Below are 23,834 nucleotides of genomic sequence, written 5' to 3'. Positions count from 1 at the left end.
AGGTTTAGGTATGGGAGACACCAGGGGCAGAGGGTTCCTCCCGTCACAACGGCGGGTGAGCTCAGGCAGGCAGCGGTGTACATACAGAACACACCTGGCTTCCTGTCAGAGCCCTGGGGNCTCACTCTCTCTCGCCGACACTGTCCATCCTTCAGGGACCCCTGGACCTGTCGGAGCCAGCACGGCCTCTGACAAGGAACTACGTTTAAGTAGATAGAAAACTGGGAGGGTGTAGTGTTCCGGGAGCGAAGTGAAGAATGTGTTTCTGTAAAGAGGGAATATCAATTGGGCCCAATGCTCCCGAGAAGTGGAGCAAACTGAAGACTGAAAATTGGCCACTGGATTTCTCAGGATGGAGTCTGCGGGTACTCGACAGGGGGGTTTGGAGTGGGGGGTGAAGTCTGGTGTAGACGTCATAAAGTCTCTTTCAGAGAGGAGCAGAGTCGGGGTGTTCTTAACTGGTGTAGACAGTCAGGGTTTGGAGGAAGGGGTGGTGCATTTATTTGACCAGGGGCTGAGTGAGGCAAAGGAGAAGGCTATCCACTCTAGTGATCTGGCGATTACCCGTGAAACCTGGGCTGCATACGGAAGGAGGTGTAGAGGTGAGGAGGAAGGAGATGCAGTAAATAATTTGCCAGTGAGCAAGAGAACATGAGCCACAAAGGCAAGAAGTGGTCAGTATAAGATATGATTGAAATTTACATCTTGGGTTGGTACTTGAAGTTTAAGTATAAGGTCAAAGGTGGTGTGTTTTTCAAATTGCAGGTTGTGATGCCTTTGTGGGCCATGAAATGAACAACTTCAGAGGATCGCACCTAGAACTTCCATTTAGATGAAAGAGAATAGGGGGCAAAATGTCAGCGTGTGTTACACGTGAGTAAAGGCTGTGATGTGAATAGTGTTTCCGACTACAGATTCCACTAGAAAAAGTGTGAGAAACACCAGGGGAGGAGGGAAAGAGTATCTTCAGCAGAGACAAGCCCAGAGAGAGGAGGGGTGGGATCCAGGAAGGGCTGGGCAACCTCATCCTGCTTGCACGCCTGAACCCCATTTGCTCGACGAGGAAGGAGAAGACAATACAGTGGCGTTTTTTCTCACAAGTTTCATACAAACGTGGAGACAGCGAGAAGTGTAGAAGTTGGCTCCTGACAGAATCAGGCAACTGAGGAGGAAGAAACTCCAGTTCTCAGATTAAAGTCTCAGATTAAGGGAATAGTTAATATCTCTCTCCCTCTTTGACAAGAGGCCTAGCCTAGATTTTATCATGAAATACTTTCGGTCACCATCTTATCCCTTTCTCTCCTCCATCTCCTACCCAGTCCTCCCCACCTGAGACCCCCCTTTTTTTTTTTTAGTTTTTAACGTTTTTTAAAAAATATTTTTATGTATTTTTAGGAGAGAGAGAGAGAGACAGCATGAGCAGGGGAGGGTCAGAGAGAGAGGGAGTGACAGACTCTGAAACAGGCTCCAGGCTCTGAGCTGGCAGTTAGCACAGAGCCCGACGCGGGGCTTGAACCCACGAACCGCGAGACCATGACCCAAGCGAAAGTCGGACGCTTAAGCGACTAAGCCACCCAGGCGCCCCTAACGTTTTATTTTTTGAGAGAGAGACACACAGAGAGAGAATGAGCAGGGGAGGAGTAGAGGGAGCGGGAGACACAGAGTCAGAACCGGGACTCGAACCCACCAACCATAAGATCCTGACCTGAGCTGAAGTCAGTCGCTTAACAGAGCCTCCCAGGCGGCCGAGACCCCTCAGTTCTGAGCCAGTTCTCAGGTGTGTTAAGAAGATGATTCCCAGCAACATGTCCTCATCAGCTCTGTCGGCTTCCTTTCATTCACCTCCAAACCCCATCTTCTGACCCTGGGGACTCCTGCGAGCCGGCGAGCAATGGCATTTCTCCACCTGCGTGGACTGGGCCTGTTGTGCTCACTGTTTAAACCCTGGTTTTCCGGTCTCATGTCTTCACGAGAAAAGCGTCGTCTAGGACAAACCCAGCTCCTCTGATGGCAGGTGGATGATGTCATCACGCTTCTGTCCGTTTCAACGCCCGGCTCTGTTTTACTTGCCGTTGTTGTGCCCAGAGACACAGAGACCCACCGAGACCACTGAAGCCGAATTCACGGAGTCTTTATTACCGGCCGGGACCGCACAGAGTTAACACAGAACTCTACAGATGCGGCCCCGAGTCCAAGGTCTTCGGGCTTTTCATAATGAGCAAGCCAGCAGGCAGGCAGGAGGTGCGGAAGCAGAACTGAGCGGTCACTGCAGGCGCCACGGCGAGATGGGCCCTGTCCTGGTGTGCGGCAAAGCATCTATCATCCTGAAGGCAAGCTGAGCGTTGTAGGGGGTTCGAAGAAATCGTTATTACCTCAAGGACAGACTATGCCAGCTGTGTCATAAATAAGCATTAACAGGGACCATGAACCCTTGTCTTTTTACTGTTTTNCCGGGCAGGCCTAGAAGGCGAATTCTAGGTCAAGATGGAAGGACCGAAGCTAAACTCACGTATAACAGCCATGTTCCACCTGACCTGGGCCCCGATCCTCCCTCTTCCGTGCTGAGGAGCCTAAGTAACGTCATTTTGAGATTAAGGCCTCCATTGAGAGCACCCTCGGGCTGCACGGAGCCCCCGTTCCTCAGACTGCTCAAGGCTGAAGCCACCCTCGGACCGCCCTCAGGTCAGCTAATCAAAACCACTCCTGTGGTCTGAGTCGGGGCTGGGAGCTGCAGACAGTTATTCTGCACAAACTAGCCAACTTCTCACCGCTTGCCTGAACCCCACGTGGGCCCTCTGAACTCACCTCATAATTGGTCATTTTCAAAGGATCCTCAAAAGTCACGATTGGGTCCCGCCAACAGTAACAGATGCCTCACAGATACTGAATGGTCAAAGCCATTACCAGGGTTGCTGCTGTACAATTGTAATTGGTGCTTATGTGATGATGCTATACGTACAGCGTGTGACTGTAACACCCCGTCCCTGACCCCATAAAAACCCTGCTCGCTATTGTTCGGGGCTTCACCTTCTGCCACGACACCGGTAGGTGGGTGAGGCCCGGCTCGAGCTTGTAATAAAGACCCTTTTGTACTTGCATCGGTGTCGGCTCCTTGGGGGTCTCAGGGGACTCGCGAATCGGGCACAACACTCTACTCTGCCTGTCATCTGATGTGTCCTACAAGACATTGCGGAGAAAGTGATAGGGGCTGACATTGGGCCTGAGCCCTTAAAGAGCTGGCACTTCCCGTGTTTGGTACTTTATTGTAATTCCTCCATCCGTGTGGGGCACACAATTTGCATAAAGGCACCTGTGTCATCAGCTGAGGCCCTGCTTCCAGTCTGGCAGGATCAGCCTGCAAAAACACCAGTGACACCAGCCTCTGTGGTCAGAAGGACACTTCTCAGTCTCCCCATGGTCCCTGAGGTAAAGCTCCAAGTCCTGAGCATTGTCAAGACACAGCTCACAGTGTGTTCTGATTATCTGTGAAAGTGCAAGGAAGAGTTCCAAAGCATGGAGGTTTTTTAAAGCAAAAAGTGATGAAGTTTTTGGGGTGATTGTGGGGTTCATGGGGTCTGGAGCCAGCAACCAAGGAAGAATTCCTGAAGACATCTTTGGAGCAAAAAGGTGATTTTATTAAAGCACCAGGACAGGACCCGTGGGCAGGAAGAGCTGTCCCAGGACCTTGAGAAGAGACAGGTTTTTGTACTTTTGGGGCTGGGGGTGAGGTAAACTCCAGGGGGATTTTCCAGTGAAATTTCCATATGCTAAAGAAGACTCCCAGGATAGTGGAGGCTTAGCTATTGTCAAGCTAAGCTGCATTTTCCCTCTAGCAAAGTATTAGCATTAAGACAGTAGGGAGTTCCGAGGAACATCTTACTCTGCCTGATTCAAGTATTTGCCAATGGGCTGCAGGTTATAAGGAAACTGAGTTCAACCTGCCGTTTCCGTCTGCCTTTGCTCCCCACATCACTATGGAGGGGAGGGTGATGTTGGGGCTCCAGGAAACTGAGTCTGTAGGTTTATAGGCTATTGATAAGATTGCCTTTTCTTGTGATTTACTAAGATAATTGTAAACTGATGGAGTCTCCTGCAGGACTACGAACTTTATCAGCTAATCATTTTGTCCCCCCCCACCCCCGTTCCTTTTCTCCTGGGCAGCCAGGAGTGCGGGAGAATTGTCACACACCCCACCTGGTGGGGTGCGGGTGGGGTGTTTGCAGCCTGTCACCTAGCCTTTTGCTCCGTCATCAAAAAGTACACTCTGGTGATGTGAGAGGGTGAGTGAGACAGAGAGAGAGAGACAGCGAGAGAGCGAGCGAGCGCTGTAGCGAGCTGTGAGCCCCAGGGGTTGGGTTCGTGTCTTTTGCTGACAGTGGTTAAGGAGGGGCTGGAATATTCTTACTCCAGACAGGGGTTTCTTGGAAGCAGGACTGCATGCTTTCTTCCCTCCTTATTTGGTTAGGGGTTCCTGTCCTGGCCCCTTAGGGAGGAGATTTTGGCACATTAATGTCCTATAAAGAAGGAGTAGCGTGAACTGTGACCCATTTTGTCAGCCACCTCAGGCCTTCAGCATGCTGGGGCTTCTCGTGAGTGCTGCCAGAACAGGCCTCTGACCCTCCCCACACCTGGGCACAGCCTCTTCCAGGCTGGCCTCCAGGCATCCTGTTAGAACCTTAGTAACCACCCTCTCTTACAGAACTGTCATAGGGTCACTTCAATGACATTCCAGAAGGTCAGAGTAGGCTCACTGGGAACGACTCACAGGGCGGTCAGTGACAGACGTGCCACATGCGGGCCAGTCTTTGGAGACTGGCTATCACACAAGGCGCATCTTCCTTCCTTCTTCATCTTCATCTTCTCTCTCTCAGCCAGGCCCGTGCACCTTTGATGCTCTCTCCTCTGGTCGAGCTAAACTAGTAACTAGTGCGTTTCCCCGGTTGGTTTCCTTAGCAACCAGTCTCTGTCCCCTTGGGATCCAAAAGTCACCTCATTAACATAACAAAACGCATCTTTGTGTTTCTTATTATTTAGGAAATTACAAGAGTAATGGAAGCTCTGTGCCAGGACACAATAAAGAGCAAATATATANGTGCCTCCCTCTCTCTCTGCCCCTCCTCTGCTCACACTGTCTCTCTCTCTCTCTCTCTCTCAGAAATAAATAAAACGTTAAAAAAAAAAAAGAAAGAAAACCACAGACCCCAAACGGTGTTATTTAGGCCAAATCACCACAGCTGGACTTAACAGTTAAGCTGACCGCAATTCCAACCTCCCCCAGAAATGAAAGTCTTAACGAGTCCGTTGGAAATTTTCTGATCAGCATCAAAGAGGTAATCTGTCACTTGAGCCTTCTCCATCCATCCCCCCCACAAGGAAGTTGACATAATCCGTCTGTTAACACTCTCCAGCTCCTTCCCCTATGGGAAGGTCACTTGCCTCGAACAATCCTTTTCCTTTGCTACAGACTTCCCTTGTGGGGGGCTATCAGGCAGATTACCTCACTAGTGCTGATGAGGCAATTCCTGATTGATTGGTGTATGATTCTACCTCTGGGATAGCCAACACTAAGAAGTCTCCTTTTTGTGACATGCGGCTTAGCATAAGCCATTCCATTTGAAGCCTGTTGTCTTATTGTTATTATTATTTTTAAATGCTATCCTATGCTTGATGTTTAGGTTTGGATGCAGGGGAGGGTGGTGCAGTCAGTTGGGACTGGAAGAAATTCTTCTGACCAGCCTGTTATCTTGGGGACTTCTCCACCCTGCCCTGGGCCTTTCCCAAAGCAGTAAGGCTGTATCACATTTTGTAAATACAGCTGCATAAGAATTGCACCGTGTGGACAACTCTATAATCTAAAAGCAGATTGGCAACAGGTCTGAACTTCAAGTTGTTTTCAGGGACATCTCACACAAAAACCTGTGCACGAATGTTCAACTGGATTGGACAAAAGACCTAAAGAGATATTTCACCAAAGAAGATGTGGAATTGCCACACCATTAGTTGCTAGGGAAAGGCAAATGACAACCGCATTGAGGCATCATTATATACCAACTGGAATGGCTAGCACTCCTGAGACACCAAAGACTGATGGAGCCATGCACACGGCACAGCTGCTCCAGAAACCAGTTTGGCAGTTTCTTTAAAAACTAAACACACAAGTACCATACCACCCAGCAGCTGCAGTCCTGGGTATTTATTCCACAGGAATGAAGGCTGATATTTACACAAAAACTTGTACACAAAGGCGTGTAACAGCTTTATTCATAATAGCAAACTTTCAGTGGGAGGATATTCACATAAAGTGTGGTAATTCACACCGGAGGATACTATTCAGTAAGAAAAAGGAATAAACTGTTGATGCCCTCAACAACCTGGATGAATCTCCACAGAATTCTTATAGTGAGTGAGAAAAGCCAATCTCAACAGGTTACCGCTGTGTGATTCCATTTATATCCCATCCTTTAAATTACAAAGTGATAGAAATAGAAAGCAGATTAGTGATTGCCACATATGTGGGGGTGGGAGGCAGGAGGAAAGTGGATGTGGCTGTTAAAGGTCACATGAGGGGTCCCAGTGCTGATGGAAATGTTCTGCATCTTGACTTTACCCTCTCAGCATCCTGCTAGCGACGCGGCACTGAAGTTTTGCAAGACGTCACCACTGGGGGCAACCAGGTAAACAGTGCCTGGTTGGGATCTCTGTGCATTATTTATAACTGCATGTGCATCTACAGTTGTCTAACAATTAAAAATTTAATTCAAAGAGGTTGGAGGTCAGGAGCTGAAAAGTAGCCATTTCTAAGAGTCCTTACAGGAGGGGAGGAGGAGAGTCGGAAGCGGACAGAGCCTGGAGAAGAACGGCAGGAGACAGGGCCCCAGGACCACGGGAAGGCACTAGGGGCAGGGAGGGAGCCAGCAGTGTGCAGCCTGCACACCGTTAATTTAGGGCCAAAAAAGAACCAAGGCATTTAAGGCTGGGAAGTGGAGGGTAATGTTCTCCTATGTCAGACCTCAGCTGGTGGGGGGCGATGAGGCAAAGACGTGGAGACAAATGCTGTTCTCCTAACAGGTGTGGTGGTGGGTGAAGGAGAGTCCAGGAAGAATCCTGGCGAGACAGGAGGCAACTGTTTGGTGTGTGAAGATGGAGATTCAGGCATTCCTACTGTGAAGGGAGGCAGCTAAGGGAGCGATCAGGCCCCAGGGCAGCATGGCATGGGCACAGCGGTCATACGCTCAGGCGAGTGTTAATCAGCCTTGGAAACGAGGGAAACCTTGTTCTCTGAGAAGCAAGGCAAAGACTGGGCCCAGCGCAGAGCCAGCAGGTAGGCAGGAGGGGCAGGGAGGCCAAGGCAGCCTCCAGGCCCCTCCCCTCCCCCGCGGCCCCCACCCCATCGCCTTCAGCGGGTACAGCCTCAGACGTTCCCTGCCCAGGAACCTCTCCTGCGCTCCCCCTTCCTGCCTGTCTTGCTCTGCAGAGAGCTGCGTGGGGTCCGCTCACTCAATGAATATCGAAGGGACATGAAATGGAGAATAAAATGGAATTGCTATTCCTCCTATGAACCTTCCCTTTCCCGGTGCACCTGCAGGCCGTGCCTTTGGCCGAGAATGGGGTGGGGGTTGGAGGTCGGGACGCGGGAAGCAGAGCCTCAGACCGCCTGACTCGCGGCTGAGTCCGCGAGAGGGAAGAGAGGGCGAGTTTGCGCAGAGCAGAGCTGCAGCCGCGGAAGGAGGTGCTGCAGGGAGGAGGGGAGGGAAGCCGTTTTCACTGAGCACTTCGGGCTCCTCCCCTTACACGACCTCCCCTGGCCTGTCGTGGGGCGCCCTTATCGCCTCCTGGTTTGTCCGATTTGAGAAAAATGTCGCCCCCTCCTTTTTTTGGAGTGGGGTTCAATAGATATTTTCATACTCGTTGGGGGCAAAATCGGAGGCTCCAAAACGGGACACCGCGCCTGCCGAAACCCGGGATCGAACCAGGGACCTTTAGATCTTCAGTCTAACGCTCTCCCAGCTGAGCTATTTCGGCGCCGACCGTCGCAGCTCGGCTGGGATGGAAGCCTTTATCACTGGAGTCTTTTTCTCCGCGTGTCCGGCATCCATTTCACAAACACCACAAGCCCTTTGAGGACAGAAAGACGAAGAAACGGTTTCGTGTCCGGACCCCTCGGCGATCTGCGCGGAGGGACAAGGAAGACGGTCCCGGTGGCCGCCATGAGACCCTCCCTAAGCACTGGTTAGACGTGCCGTGAGCCCCGGGCGGGGTCCGCGTGCCCCCCGACCCCTGCGGAGCGGGCCCTGGTGGGGTCCGCGTGCGCCCCCGGCCCCGCAGGTGCGCCCCAGAGCCCGCAGCCGCCCCGGCCGCCCGGGGTGCATCCANTCTGTGCTGACAATTCAAAGCCTGCTTGCAGCGTCCCTGGTGGTCTAGTGGTTAGGATTCGGCGCTCTCACCGCCGCGGCCCGGGTTTCGATTCCCGGTCGGGAAGGAGCCTTTTTTTTGCCCCCTTTCGCAGGCCCGGGAGGAGCAAGTACAGACTAGATTGTGCAAGAACCAACTTTTCATCTTCACGTGAGGCGTGTTTCAAGTCCTCCAACATTGGTGGTGTTGCACGTGCAAACTAACAATGTAACTCCGCGGTATGAAAACGCAGTGAGAGCGCCGGCCGCCCGGTTCCCNGGTCCCAGACACCCCTGCCTGGCAGCCAGCCCCGCCCCTCCCTTCCTCCGGGGACGCCCTGCCCTGCGCTGCTTCGCCGCGGCTTTGTCCCCCGGACGCCCTGTCCCCGGGACGCCCTGTCCCCCCGGACTCCCTGACCCCTGGNGGCCGCCCTGCCCCTTGGAGGCCCTGCCCCCGGGACGTCCTGCCCCCGGGCCGCCCTGACCCGGGCCGCCCTGCCCCTTGGAGGCCCTGCCCCCGGGACGTCCTGCCCCCGGGCCGCCCTGACCCGGGCCGCCCTGCCCCTTGGAGGCCCTGCCCCCGGGACGTCCTGCCCCTTGGAGGCCCTGCCGCCGGGGCGCCCTGCCCCCGGGACGCCCTGCCTCGGGACGCCGGTGGCAGCAGCTGTCCGAGGAAGGGCCGGGACGGTCGCACGAGCGGTCGCCGCGTCGCTGAGCGCGCACCTGGGGAAGCCGACCGTGGAGGCTGCGCGCCCCTGCGCTGACTGGCTTCCGTGTGCCCCGCTGCGGCAGCGGTCTGACTCGGCTGCTCTAGATCGCAGCCCCGTTGTAATGCTTGTTTCCTCCTCATTTCTCGAGCTCCGTGTGCAGTGACCCCTCTGCTGCCAGAGCATGTCGTGGTGCCCCTGATCTCACCGTAGTATCAGGCAGGGGCACGATGTTTCCATGATCGTGTTAAATGAAGCGGTTCTCTTTTTCTGATTGGCTTCACGTTCCCGCCCCCTCCTCGCCATATAAATTCCTGATTCCCAAAACCTCTGTGAGCTGGGGCAGTTCTTAGTCATCTTGCCAATACCTCCCTCAGTTAACGAACTTTGACGCATATGTAAGATTAAGTTGTCTGAGAAGTTTGCCCACCATGGACCTGGGCACTATGGTTGGCACTGATTGTATATACAAAACCAAACCCCACAGGTAGCAGTGTGGGAACCTACTGTGCTAAGATACAGATTAGGGATTTTTTTTCCCTCCATGGTTATAACAGAAAGAGAAAAACCATATAGCTTTCAAAGAAGAGTCCCTTGACCCTAATCTAATTAGCTTNATACTGTCCCCTAAAAAGAGATATAAAAAGAAATGAAGCAAAGGATTCTTGCTACATATAGAGAAGACAAAATATGACAACGTGAAAAGATTGCTCAGGAAGCAATTGCCATCAAGCCTAGGGGGCTGATTTCCTGTGAAACTTTAGGCAGAAAGATAGACTAACTTCGTATATACTGGAAGCTGACAAACGATACTTTTTAAAAATATATATATATGTATTTATTTTTAAAATTTACATCCAAGTTAGTTGTCATATAGTGCAATAATGATTTCAGGAGGAGAACGCAGTGATTCATCCCCTACATAGAACACCCAGTGCTCCTCCTAACAAGTGTCCTCCTTAATGCCCCTTCCTTAATCCCTCCAATCCAGAACCCCTCCAGCAACCCTCAGCTTCTTCTCTGTATTTAGGAGTCTCTTATGTGTTGGGAGCCATTCTGAGCCCAATAGTCGAGAAAACTCCTGGTGAGGTTAAAGCAAGTTTGCACGGTCTCTGGCCAATCAGATGATGACCGATATCCACCCCCACTCAATTATTTCTGCTTGAGTACCGACCCCCAAGGTACCTAGTTGATTGGTATCGGGAGTGACTTGTCCCCTTATTCTGGCCCTGGTCTGATGATTGCACCTTGTGAAGGAACTTACTGTGGGGACTTCTCTTTATTATGGGAACAAACATTGTGTCTCCGGCAGGTCCTGTTTCCCTCCATACTTTCCCTTGAGCTATGAATAGACTAATGACCCTTACTTATAAAAGATTGACCTTTGTGAGTACAATTCTGTTTCTACTGTTGTGTTAGTCCAAGATGTTCATACAGCTCAACGTGTAAGTCAGCTAACCAAAAACGTCTCTCATGCCCTATCTATTCAAGAAATCATAAAACAAGACACAAAGGTAAATACACTCGAAGAGGCTATTCTATGTATTGGAAATGAGCTAAACTCTTTAAAGGTATGGTTGGCTCTCCGGTGCCATAAAGAATATAACTGGACAATCAAGTCTTGCCCAGAGACAAAGAGTCTAACTTAGAGAGAAGGAACAGATCAGGGCAGAACATAAGTTACTACATATCCCTTTGCTAACTGGTGATGTATAGCAGCCCCTTCCCTTACCCTGCAGCTGTGATGAGGATGGATAAGAGTATCTACAAACCTATGACTTAATCTTAGTGTTATTACAATGTGTATGTTATCCTGTTTTCCACTAAGAACGCCCTGTTATTTTCTTAGTTACTCAACCTCACCATAATTGGGGCAGTTCTGCAAGAATACTTCTGTAAAACCTGTTTCTGTACATTTTCCAAAACATCTTATCACAGAGAACTCTCCATTGTAAAGATTCCATTTTCTGATGCCATGTTAATGTTTGACCTATAAATAAAGACACCAAAACTGACAGGGCAGACATGCCTGCCTGGTGATCAGAAAGAATCTCGGGGCTCTCTCACTCTCTCTCTCGCCGACACCGTCCATCCTTCAGGGACCCCTGGACCTGCTGGAGCTGGACTCCGGCACTTATGTTTTGTCCCCCTCCCTGCACACTATACTGTTTGTAGCACACAGTCAATACTTAATGAATGAGTGGGTGGACTGCTGTTGTCCATTTGATATAGTCACTCTCTCTCAGCTGACTTCATCCTTCTGTTTTCCCCTGAGTTCATCATGCAAGAATGCAAACACTAGAGAGAGTAATAAGTTCTTGGATTGGTGCCGTGATGGATCAAGGTGAAGTTGGTGAAGCACTGAATCAATGAACATGTAGCAGGACAGTATTCTTGCTCTGCGTCTCTAAGCATTAAAAATTGTCACAAAGTGGTGGGTCTGTACCAAGTTCTGGCCATTGTGCCAGAGATTCAGAGCCCATGGGAGTACAGAGTCCCGATGGTGGAGAGGACATTGCTGTCGTGGTGAGGGATTCAACGAGCACCTGGCAGGGAGCCCAGGTGAGGGCAGCAGACACCACAGGCGAGGAAGGATATACGGGGCACCAGGGAAAGTGAGGGTTTAGCTGGGAGGGTGACTGTGCTGCTTCTGCTTTCTTGATAATCTTTTTTCTTGGTCATTTTCCTAAGGTAGCTCCTGCAGGTAATTACCAGAGTATTGCAACTAAAGATGATGAGATACTAGTGAATCACTTTGTGACATACGTTTGTTAAAGCCACTTCATTGATTAATCACCCACCTGCCCTCCCTCTCCCACCTGCTTCCCAAGGGAAATAGTCTCATTCCACACAGTCACTGGCTGTTTCACGCACCGCCTTCGCTCCATTAAAAGGAAGAAGGAAGATGGACAAACATGAGTAGCCCCATTGACGGTACCTCCGCATGGAGGGGTGGGTGGGGCCTTCTTTGGGCAAATTGTGACTGAGTTGTGATCCCGGGGTTGCTTAAAAAGTGGAAGGGAGAGAGCGAACGCGAGGGACGGGATGTGAACGTACCTAACACCACTGTACTCTATGCTTATAAACGGTTAAAATGCCCAATTGTGCGTGATGTCTTTTTTTTTTTTTTACAACTTGAAACAAGACACCCGGTGCTTGGGTGGGAGTAAGAGGGCTCCTGGGTCTGGCCAGAGAGGGTCCTGCCATCCTCAGTGTAAATATTCTGCCATCCGGAATATTCTCTTCCAGTCCAGGGGGATACACGTTGTCAAGGACAGCAGGTGGGGGTGCTGTCGCCCCTGGAAAGGCTCTTGGGACTCTGTCAGCAGGTATCAGGCCAACATTTCCAAGCGGCGTTATGGCTGCACAAGTCAACCTCAGCTCCTTAAACCTGCCTGGTCATACCCAGTCCACGCAGGTCCCTCTCAAAGATGAGGGTCCAGCCAACCCAGGTAAAATAACCAGTGTTCCCAGCGGTGCCCTCGAGCTCCCGTGGGGGAAGTGTGAGGTGCGCCCGCCACGCTTACTTGGGAGATGCTCCAGCTTAAACCTGTACGGAGCAACCGGTGATCTTTGTAGGAGAAGGAGGCCGTATGACCAGAGACGAGGGTTGTGTTCGCTGCCTTGGAGGACGGAGGGATGTGGCCACAACCAGAGCCTGGCAGCCACCCGGCCCCCTCGCCCAGAGCCTGCGGGCGAGGACATCCGCGAGCCCAGGGGCATCCCTTCGAGGGCATGTCCCGCGAGACCCTGCGCGTTCCCGCGAGAGCACAGGAGTCCCGCGAGAGCACGCGCGCCGGCGGCTCGTGTAAGAACTGCCGGCGGCGGCGGGAACGTGCAGGGAGCTCCCGGAGCCGCTGTGGGAAGTTGTCCCGAAGGCGGGGCTTCCTTGGAATGTCCGCAAACACACTCCGTGAGCGCTCTGAAGGTAGAAGGCAGATGCAGCAGGAACTGCAGCTGCTAACTTTACTGCGACCGTATTTCTAACGTAAAACGCGCTCAGCGTAGTCGCGCGTAGGGACCAAACTGCCTGGGTCGAAGGGGCGGGTCGCGGCAGCCCCGCGCCTGCGCAGTAGACGCGGCGCAGTCGGCAGCCGACCTGCCCTGTGACGACGCCTGGTGCCTTCGACGCCACCGCGGCCCCGCTCCTCAGGGGCTGCCCGGTTCCGCCCGCAGTGAGGGCGCGGGCCGTGCGGGCGGAAGCCTCCCGCGGCCCCGTTGACACCTCTAGGGGACCGGGAGGGGCCGCCTGTGCCGGAAGTGGTAGCGTGGCCGAGCGGTCTAAGGCGCTGGATTAAGGCTCCAGTCTCTTCGGGGGCGTGGGTTCGAATCCCACCGCTGCCAAAGATTTTCTTCCTTCACGCTCAGTGTGGACAGTTCCCACAGTCTCAGGCCCCTTTGCCTCCTCCTCTGGCTCGTGTTTACTCCGGATCCAGCCGCGGCCCGGCCTGGAGGCGCTTTTGTGCTCGCGGTCCTCAGGACCTGACGTCAGACCCTGGCAGCCTCTTTGTACCCCGGGCGCCTGCGAGGGGACGACGTGTGTCCGGAATAGCTGCGGATCTTCCTGCGGCCCCAGCAGTGGGCTGTCTCGTGCCAGGAGCCCCCCGCGGAGGGCGCCAGTGCTGGTCCCGTGACTGCGGACACACCCGCCAGCGCCGGCTGCGTCCCGGCGCCTGGTGCCCCCCGGTCCGGTGCCCCCCAGTCCGGAGCCTCCAGCGCCAGGTCCCCCTAGCGACCTGGGCGTCCCAGCATCAGGTGCGTCCCTGTGTCGGGTGCCCTCCAGCCGCGAGTGCCCAGTGCCAGGTGGCCCCCCAGCCGCGGGTGTCCCCCAGCGTCAGGTGCCCCCAGTGCCGGGTGCCCCCCAGCGTCAGGTGCCCCCCAGCCGCGAGTGCCCAGTGCCAGGTGCCCCCCCAGCCGCGGGTGTCCCCCAGCGTCAGGTGCCCCCCCAGCCGCGGGTGTCCCCCAGCGTCAGGTACCCCCCCAGCCGCGGGTGTCCCCCAGCGTCAGGTGCCCCCAGTGCCGGGTGCCCCCCAGCGTCAGGTGCCCCCCAGCCGCGAGTGCCCAGTGCCAGGGGCCCCCNCCCAGCGTCTGGTGTCCCCCAGCGTCAGGTGCCCCCAGTGCCGGGTGCCCCCCAGCCGCAGGTGCCCCCCAGCCGCAGGTGCCCCCTAGCGCAAGTGCTGCCTCTAGCGCTGATCCGCTCGGCCTCAGCGCGCTTTCCTGCTTCCGCTCAGCCGCGCCGCACGTCTCCGCCGCTTGGGGGCTCCCTGCTCCGAACAGATCTCTTGTACACGCGGCGTCTTTCTTATCTTATAGTCCTCAGCGTGGAAGCGGTTTCCTCCTGGAAGCCTTCCCTAGTCACCCCCTGTCTCCTACCAGGGTTAGGGTTAGGGGATACGGAGAAGAGCTCGGAGCACCCACATCTCCACCATAAAGCTTAGAGTTCAGCGGGGTTCAAGAGCATTAGATAAGTTATTGAGAAAATATGGTAAAGTGTCTAGCAAAAAAGAGAGTTCTCATGTGGACTTTGAAGTTCCATCTTTAGGAGAACAGGGACGTTAGAGAATGGCAGGGGCTGAGGCTGGTGGAAGGGCACACACCACGCTGTTCCCAGCGGTTGTTGCTGGGATGAGAGGCAGCTTTTCACCAGACTCTCCGTTTCCGTGTGCATTGTATCTGTACCGTTTTCACTTCCAACGACCAATTCTCCGATTTTCCGCAGACACCCACAAGGCCCACAAGACTGTATCCCGCTTTAGATGCCGCATGCAAGTCCCAGACCTCCCTTCCATCTAAAGGACCGGCTACAGGGGCGCCTGGGTGGCTTAGTCGGTTGACCGTCCGACTTTCGCTTGGGTCATGATCATCTCGCGGTTCGTGGGTTCGAGCCCCGCGTCGGGCTCTGTGCTGACAGCTCAGAGCCTGGAACCTGTTTCAGAGTCTGTGACTCCCTCTCTCTCTGACCCTCCCCTTCTCTCTCTCTCTCTCTCTCTCTCTCTCTCTCTCTCTCTCTCTCCTAGAAATAAAAGTATTAAAAAAAAAAAATAAAGGACCGGCTACAAATCAGAGGTTCCTGACAGTCTCTCCTTAGGTTCGATAATTTGCTCGAATGGCTCAGAACTCAGGCCCACATCTGATTTTCATTTACTAGTTTATTATAAACAGAAGTAACTCAGAAACAGCCGAATGGAAGAGATGCACAGGGCAAGGTGGGCAGGGGGTGGGGGAATAGAGAGATGCCATGCCCTACCAGGCAGGGCACCTTCCCAGCACCTCCAGGTCTTCATCAGCTCAGAAGCTCCTATTCTGTCATTTTGGGGGTTTTATGAAGGTTTCCAGTAGGCATGGTGGATTATAATCTCCAGCCCCTCTCCCCTCCCGCGAAGCTGGGGGATGGGGTGGAGGCTGAAAGCTCTAGGCTTCTAACTATGACTTGGTCTTTCTGGCTACCAGTCCCATTCTGAAACGTACCAACATCTCCTTGTTAGAACAAAAGAAGCTCCTGGCACTCAGGAAATTCCAAGGGACTTAGGAGCTATGTCAGGAACTGGGGACAAAGACCAAATATATATTTCTTATTATTCCCCAGAGCCAGTAGCTGCTCTTTGTTCTGGACTGTCTTTCAAAAATACTCATTTAAAGGGGCGCCTGAGTGGCTTAGTCGGTTGGGCGTCCGACTTCGGCTCAGGTCCTGATCTCATAGCTCGTGAGTTCAAGCCCCATGTTGGGCTCTGTGCTGATTGACAGCTCAGAGCCTGGATCCTGCTTTGGATTCTGTGTTTCCCTCTCTCTCTGCTCCTCCTCCATTCGTGCTCTGTCTCTGTCTCTCAAAAATAAATGTTTAAAAAAAATACTCATTTAAAGAATGGCCTTGAAAGATAGAGATAGTGTGTCCATCTGGTGCAAAGGACAGGCATTCTTACTGTGCTCCCTGTGCTCAGGGTTCCTCTCCTGTAATGCTACCCACCATGTGTGCAGGCATCCATCTCAGTCCATCTGAGTTACCCCTGTGGGAGCTGGTGCTTGAGGAATCTGCAGAGGCTGAGAGCCTGGCTCCTGCTGTTATGGTGAGAAATAAAATGTCCTTTGTAGAGTGGCAGAATAATTCTTTGCCATAAGAATTATTTTGAGCTTAAGGCACTTAAAAGTACAGGTGCAAGAAGAGTGCTCTGACCCTCTCCTTTTTCTTTTGGAAAGGAGATAAAATCCGTATGTGGAAAATGTCCACCTTATATCCCAACATGAAAGTAGCATTCTTATCATTGAGGGCAAGAAGCTGAAGCTGAGAGAATTCTGTACCGACCTTGTTAAATTAATTTTTCTTTTAGCCTCACCTATTTTAGTTACCTTTCCATATTGCTTCTCTTTGTTCAACCTAATGTAAAAGCATTTCAGTTTCTCCAGTTCTTTGATATTCATTTCTTTAGGAGGGTTCATGTGTCACGTAAAACCTATATGAAGTAAATTTGTATATTTTCCTCTTGTTCCTGTCCTATGCCAGGCCTGGGTGAAGATCCTGAGAGGGTGGAGGTAGATTTCTGCCCAGAAATCAGATTTGATAGTTACATGTTGTCAACAGCCAGAGAAGAGAGAAATTAGTGCTTTCACTTTTACACTGTAGTCTTTAGATTGTACCATGCAAGTACAAGCTGCAAGTTAAATCCAGGGATCACAGTTCTGCAATGGGACCCAGAATGTGAGGAATACATCAGGTGTCAGCCTAACAGTCATATTCCTATTGCTGTTTTCTTGCTTCCTCATCCTTCTAGATACTTGTCTTTCCTTCCTGCTTTGGCATTTGTGTGCACTGTCCCACAGCTGATTTCCATCTTCCTGCCTCTCGGTACTGTGCACTTCCTCCTGCTGAGACTACTGCACATGACATGATGATGCTATTCATGAGCTATCCGATGTTTGCCGTCTTGTGCAATTTGATCATACTGGACTTATTTGTTCTCTTATGTTTTCACTTGATTCGTTTTCTGACACAATTGGATACTTTCTCCTAATTCTTCATAGTAACAGTGAAACTCCTAAATACTCTCTTCCAAGTAGCCAAGGCATCAGTTCTCACTTTCCTCCAGAGACCTTTCTCTTGGCTTTCTCTGCCTGGCTGATCTGTCTGGGTTGGCTGCGGCACCGGCTGCAGCAGCGGTTTGCCTTGGCTGCCTCCTTTTGCAGTTTGTGTTTTGGATATTTATTTATTTATTTATTTTTATTGAGTGATTAATTGATTTTACTGATTTGCTTGGGTGGTTTATGATAAACATGTGAGGTAAAGTTTTTGAGATCTTTTCTGTCTTTAAAATATTTTACAACCTAGTGGATTAATCATTTGCGTATAGAAATTTAAGTTAAAAACATGTCCCATTAGGATTTTGAAAGCATTGCTCTATTATCTGTCATCTTCAAGTGCTATTCTTGATTATTCCCAGGCTAATTTATTTTCTTGTCCTTTATATTTGACTATTTTTCCTGCCTGAAAACTCTGGCAGTCTTTCTTTTATTCACAGTATTTTGTGATTTCTCATTGATGTGTTTGGTGTAGATGTTTTGCCGTTCACTGAACTGTGTGCTAGGCAGGGCTTTCTCTCTAGGAACTAATTTCCTTATATGATTATTTGGTAATTTCATGTTTTTTATCATTTTATTCTTTTGGAACTTCTACTAATTAGGATCCGTGGACTGCTTCTCTAGATTTTTTTTGTTCCCTTTTATTATATTTTATACATTAGAAAAGATATCCAAGTATAAAAACTTTGAAGCACAATATTAAAATGAGCACTTCTGCACTTATCACTCCAAGTCTAGAATTGTACTATCCAACACAGTATGCACTGGTCACCTGTGGATATGGAGCACTTCAGATGTAGCTGGTGTGACTGAGGAACTGAATGTTTATTTTTATATTTAAAAATTTTTATAGTTTTTGTTTTATTTTTGAGACAGAGAGAGAGAGAGAGACAGAGCATGAGTAGGGGAGGAGCAGAGAGAGAGGGAGACACAGAATCTGGAACAGGCTCCAGGCTCTGAGCTGCTTTTCTTTTTTTAAAAAAAATTTTATAGTGAATTTTTAATTCTAAGTATTTAAAATTTAAATTTAAAAGAGAATTCTGCATTCTGTTATTGGAAAACTTTTAAGTATGTTTGAGACAACTTGGCTTTGTGAATTTATTTCTTCCACTGTAAGCTTTATGACATGTGAGCACAGATCTGGCACTGTATATCTGTCGGACAGGCCCGGCTAGAATGTTACTGATACATTTTCACTATGTGCCTCTCTCCTACCCCATCACTGACTCCTTTTCAGAATAACCACTATGCTGTACTCTGCATTTATCATTCCTTTACTTAAACAAATAATCTACACTTATGAATAGATCATTAATCAATGTGTTTTGTCTTTCATGTTTTTGAACCTTGTAAAAATGGTACCAAACTGCATGTTGTCTTCTAGGATTTGCCTTTCCCATTCAACAAGAGCGTCCACTCTCTATCCATGTTACTGGGCACGTTCACTTCTGTGAAGTCATTATTTAAATCTGGCAACATTTGTTTTTCTCCTTACTGTTGGTGAACACTTGGGCTGCTTGTAGGCTTTTGCTGCTATGAGCAGATGTGCCATGAAAATCCTTGCATGTGGCTCTCGGTGCTTCTGTGCAGGACTTTCTCAGGGCGCGTACCTAGGAATGGAACCTCAGGGGCGTAGGGAACGGTTCAGCTTTACTGGACAACTTCTGTTTTCCAGGGTGGCTGCATCGGTTTTCAGCACTGCCAGTGAATACCGCAGCTCCACGTCCTTGCCAAAACTTGGTCAGGCCCATTTTATCTTTCTCAGCCTAGCAGAATCTCACAACTGTCCCTGTGCTCAGAGTCCCTGGTAATGAAGACTGTACACCCTGTGTGTGTGGTCATCACTCTCTGTTTCCTGTGAAATACTTCATGCTTTCTGCCTGTTTTGAGATTGTCCTTTGCTTATTGACTTAAAGGAGTTTTTATATAAGGTCAAGCCATATTAAACTGCCACTATTCAGCCTCTAAATATGGCAGTCATGTGACTCAACCTAAAATATTTTGGAAAACAATTATTTGCAGTATATGAGTTCAAAGTACCTTTTTTCAATTCATGAGAAAATTGTACTTTCCTTTATGGTAAATTTGATGAAAGAAATTCATTTTAATCTAGTTAAATTTATCAGAAATTGTTACTTACAATTAACCTTTTTGGTGTCTTGTTTGAGAAACCTTTTCTTGACCTGAAGGTATACAAATATTATCCAAAACTTACTTATAAAAGGATAAAAATTTGCCTTTCATAAAGCAAATTCTTGGCTAAGAATTACATTGCAGTATAAATTTTAGAATCAGTTTGCCATTTTCCGCCAAAATGCATTCTTGGAATTTTTATTTGGGTTGCAATGAATGTATCGACCAATTTTGAGAAGAACTGACATCTTAATAACAATGAGTCTTCCAGTGCATGAACAAGTATAGTATAGTCTTGGCCGAGAACAGTAAAGTCAGTCTTGAAGAAAAAGAAATAGAACTTCCTCTACTGGATGAAAAGATATTATAAAGCTGTGGTAATTAGCTAGTTTGGCACTGGTGTAGGGATAGGCAGTCGACCAATGGAACAGAAGGGGAGGCTAAGACTTCCAGACCCCACCCTCCCAAACCCCTCTTCAGTGTAACTGTGTCTTCATAGAATTCTGCTCGGGTCCTGACTCCTGCTGGAAGACTCCCAGCCCAGCTGACTTTCAGTCCCGCAGTGAGGAACCCCGATTACTGGCTTCAACTCCGGGAATCTTCTCAGGTTTTCTGAACATTTAAAAATAAACTTTGTGAGAAAGCACTAAAGAAATTTCAGATATTTTGCCTGGTGGAAAAACAAGTGTTTGATTTGTCTTGAAAAATTTGAAAGACTATCTTATGAGCAGTGGGTTAATCTCACTCTGTAATGATCCCAGGGCATTGAACTGCACCCACACATAAAAGCTACAGAAAGAGGGGGTGCCTAGGGATGCTCAGTTGATTGAACATCTGACTCTTGATTTTGGCCCAGGTCATGATCCCAGGGTTGTGGAATTGAGCCCCGAATCAACGTGGAGCCTGCTTAAGATTCTCTCTCTCCCCTGCTTGCATTCGCTCTCTCTCTAAAAAAAAAAAAAGAAAAGAAAAAAATGAAAGAAAGAAAGAAAAAAGGAAAAGCTACGGAAAGACATTTCTGTACATGGGTGGTTCTAAATCTGAAACGTGTATCTTATTCTTTTGAAAAATGAGTGAAGTGGGCATTCTCTACTTTCTTTGTGAAGGTCAAGTGAAAACAATCTCATTGTAACAACGTTCAGGGTGAAATTTTTCTCAGATTTTTCATTTTGAATGTAATTAGGTTAAAAAACTATATTACCTGGTGAGTTTCTAAGTAAATTATAACTAAATTAATAACTCTACTTTTGGTAACTCTTCAGAATTAGTTACAAGAATCTTAGGGTTTTAATACTAACATGTTTTGTTATTCAACTATGGAGCTCATCTTTGAATTCCTTCCACATTATTCCAGCCAAAACTACTACCTTATTATCGCAGACTTTTCCCACAGGTAAAATATCTGAACTTTCTTCAATGTTTCTTCACAATATTCATTTTAGATGCCCAGGAAACACCAGAAGATTCTTGGAGTTCAAGCCAGTAATCAGGGTTTCTCACTGCAGGACTGAGAGTCAGCTGGGAGTCTTTCCAGCAGGTTTCAGGATCCTAGCAGAAATCTAGGAAGACACGGTCATGTTGAAGATGGATGGGTGAGGAGGAGTCTAGAAGGCTTCTCTCTGGGCTCAATACAGAGGCCTCTGGACTTTCACAACATATTGTCAGGCCTGCCATGCCCTGCGGTTAACTGGTGTCTGAAGTGTAGCTCTCCAGTCAACGACACAAAACGTCCTCACTCGAGGACAGTCCAGAACTTAAACTGGACTTGCTCCGTTGCCAGATTCTGTTAAAACTCACTGGAGAAGGAGATGAAGGGCTGTGCTGTCAGGTTCTCACGTTGGGCTGAGGACTTGGAGCCCCCAATCCCAGAGTATCCGATAGCCTGTGGGTGCAGAAATAACTGTTCTGAACACGTACATCACTTTCCAAGAGCACGTACCTGCTGTGAAAAACAAAACCTCAGAACTTCCGGGGGGTATGATACTTTGTCATCGAGGATAAAGTACAGCTCCTGCTGTGCATGCACACTAGGGACAGCGTGCTGCTGGCATTTGCTGACCATCAGACAAACGGACCTCAGACTCAACAATTATTGGAGAACCACTGCCAATTCTCCAGATATACCCTGAATTCTGTCCTTAGGCCCTGTTTTCTCAGCTGGAAGCCACATATCCAGAATTTTCTTCTCCACAAAGACAATGTCATTGAGTTATGTCTTTAATGTTTTCATCTTGGCTTTCACTAATAAGTATATAAGAAATGGCCACATAAATAAAGGGAAATTTCCTGTAGAAACAGCCTAAGGAACAATGTTTCAATTTATCCTTTTTAAAAATAAACTATATTGTTACTAGAAAATTGCATGTCTTAGACACTTTGTCCTTCAGTATTAGATAACCTGTAACCACTTCCCAAAATGTTTTCTGTGAAACGGGAGCCCATGAAGATGCTTCAAACAGGACTGTGTGGTCAGTTAGTTTTGGAAAGCAATCATCTTATTGTTCTTTTAAGATTTAGAAAATATATTAGCATATTATATTTAATATATAGCATTTAAACTCTGAGAAGTCTTTAATTAAAAAACCACACCTAGCCAGCCTTTCCTAAAGTCATTATTTTAAGAACTTTAACTTGGAGGCACCTGGGTGGCTCAGTCACTTAGGTGTCCGATTCTTGGTTTCAGCTCAGGTCATAATCACATGGTTTCATAGGTTCAAGCCCCACTTGGGCTCTGTGCTTGGGACAGAGCTTGCCTGGGATTCTCTTCCCCTTCCTGCCCCTCCCCCACTTAGGCTGTTTCTGTCTCAAAAATGAATAAACTTGAAAAATAAAAACTTGTAAAACACCTTTGAGGAATGTTCATGATTCATTGCTCGTCTCCCCGCCCCCTCCCCCCAGAGCTGAGGAACTTAGAACTACATTTAATTCTCAGTTGTGGTCTTTATTTTAATTACCTTAGCACTTGTGCATATTCTAGAATTTTCAGTCTCTGACAGCCTTATTGACTGTGGGTCTTTATTTTAATTGTAGAAATTACGTGTGACATTTGAAGGGTAAAAGGTGTAAAGAGATATTGAAGGATGTGAAATAAGACACAAACTTTTTTTTTTTAATGTTTTATTTATTTCTAGGAGAGAGAGACAGCGTGAGCAGGGGAGGGACAGAGAGAGAGGGAGTCACAGACTGAAACAGGCTCCAGGCTCCGAGCTGGCAGTCAGCACAGAGCCCGACGCGGGGCTCGAACCCACAAACCGCGAGATCATGACCTAAGCGAAAGTCGGACGCTTAACCGACTAAGCCACCCAGGCGCCCCAAGACACAAACTTTTAAGACACTTGAAAGAACATTTCATCCATCACACAAATAAATATAGCAAATCTTTAAGAATGAACACATTGAAATTTTGATGTATTTATAAGAAAGTGAGATGGGCTCTGTGCTCCTTCCCTACGTAAACTGTTACTTGAGCAGCAGACAGCTGCATCGTCCTTACCTCTGATACCTAAATCGGCCTGTCTTTCCCGTCCTGATCCCACATGGAAAAGTACCATTCAGTCCTCGAGGTAAAACAACACAGAAAACCCTTGCTAAAAATGGTCAATATTTTATCAGGTCGAGCTCGGTTGGTGCTGAGCGGGGTCGTGGCTTCGCCTGCAGGAGATGCAGTGCGGGGAGTCTGAGCGTCTGGGGGGCGCCGACGCAGGGCCCGCCGGGAAGGGAGCCTCCGCAGCCGTCGGGGAGCCGACGCAGGGCCCGCCGGGAAGGGAGCCTCCGCAGCGGTCGGGGAGCCGACGCAGGGCCCGCCGGGAAGGGAGCCTCCGCAGCGGTCTTGTCAGGCCTTCGTCTCCTCGTCCCGCAGGGCAGTTAGCGGTTAAGTGAGTGGACACTGGACCTGTGGCCGGCACAGGATCATTCCTGCCGGGCAGACCCTGGAAGTGACTCAGGACAGGCTCCGGGGCCAGCGAACCAGGAAGCACCAGTCTGCGGAACCCCAGGTGCTGGCGCTCAGTCCCCGACGTCCGGGAGGGTCTTCGAGGCCGGTCCTGGGGCGGGGGCTGTCCCCAAAGTGTCGTCCAGTTCGTGGGTTCTGCGCGCTGGGTGGATTCTCTTCTTATGTCCGGTCAGGTTGGCGCTCACCCGGAACGCCTTTCCACACTGCTCACACTCGTAGGGCCTCTCGCCGGTGTGGACGCGCTGGTGCCCGAGCAGGGCCGCGCGCTGGCGGAAAGCCAGGCCGCACTGGCTGCAGGGGTAGGGCCTCTCGCCCGTGTGGATCCGCCTGTGCTGGGTCAGCACGGAGCTCTGGGGGAAGGCCTTCCCGCACACGTCGCAGGCGAACGGCTTCTCGCCGGTGTGGACGCGCCGGTGGGTGGTCAGGTTGGACTTGCCGCTGAAGGCCTTCCCGCACTGGGGGCAGGCGAACGGCTTCTCCCCGGTGTGGACGCGCTGGTGCACGGCCAGGCAGTGCCGGTCCTCGAAGGCCTTCCCGCACAGCCCGCAGGGGTGCGGCCGGTCCCCGCGGTGTCCCCGCTCG

The 23,834-nt window shown here is 49.9% G+C and overlaps 1 protein-coding gene and 3 non-coding genes across 4 annotated transcripts in view; 2 read left to right on the top strand and 2 right to left on the bottom strand.

The window, feature by feature from the left end:
• Positions 1-7,949: 7,949 nt before the first annotated feature.
• Positions 7,950-8,022, bottom strand: TRNAF-GAA (transfer RNA phenylalanine (anticodon GAA)). Its single transcript has one exon. It is a non-coding gene; the product is annotated as a tRNA-Phe (tRNA).
• Positions 8,023-8,406: 384 nt separating this feature from the next.
• TRNAE-CUC (transfer RNA glutamic acid (anticodon CUC)) lies at positions 8,407-8,479 on the top strand. The gene has a single exon. It is a non-coding gene; the product is annotated as a tRNA-Glu (tRNA).
• A 4,880-nt stretch (positions 8,480-13,359) lies between these two features.
• On the top strand, positions 13,360-13,441 carry TRNAL-AAG (transfer RNA leucine (anticodon AAG)). The gene has a single exon. It is a non-coding gene; the product is annotated as a tRNA-Leu (tRNA).
• A 9,864-nt stretch (positions 13,442-23,305) lies between these two features.
• The window catches only part of LOC144221857 (uncharacterized), a 9,195-nt gene continuing 8,666 nt past the window's right edge, over positions 23,306-23,834 (bottom strand). Inside the window, exon 7 of the mRNA XM_077752369.1 lies at positions 23,306-23,782. Within this exon, the coding sequence (XP_077608495.1) occupies positions 23,306-23,782 (477 nt within the window). The remainder of the gene's footprint in view (positions 23,783-23,834) is intronic.

The sequence above is a fragment of the Crocuta crocuta genome, unplaced genomic scaffold (genome assembly GCF_008692635.1).
Source record: "Crocuta crocuta isolate KB4526 unplaced genomic scaffold, BGI_CrCroc_1.0 scaffold336, whole genome shotgun sequence".
Taxonomy (NCBI): domain Eukaryota; kingdom Metazoa; phylum Chordata; class Mammalia; order Carnivora; family Hyaenidae; genus Crocuta; species Crocuta crocuta.
Note: the sequence above shows the minus strand (reverse complement) of the source record. Positions and strands in the feature narration are given on the sequence as shown.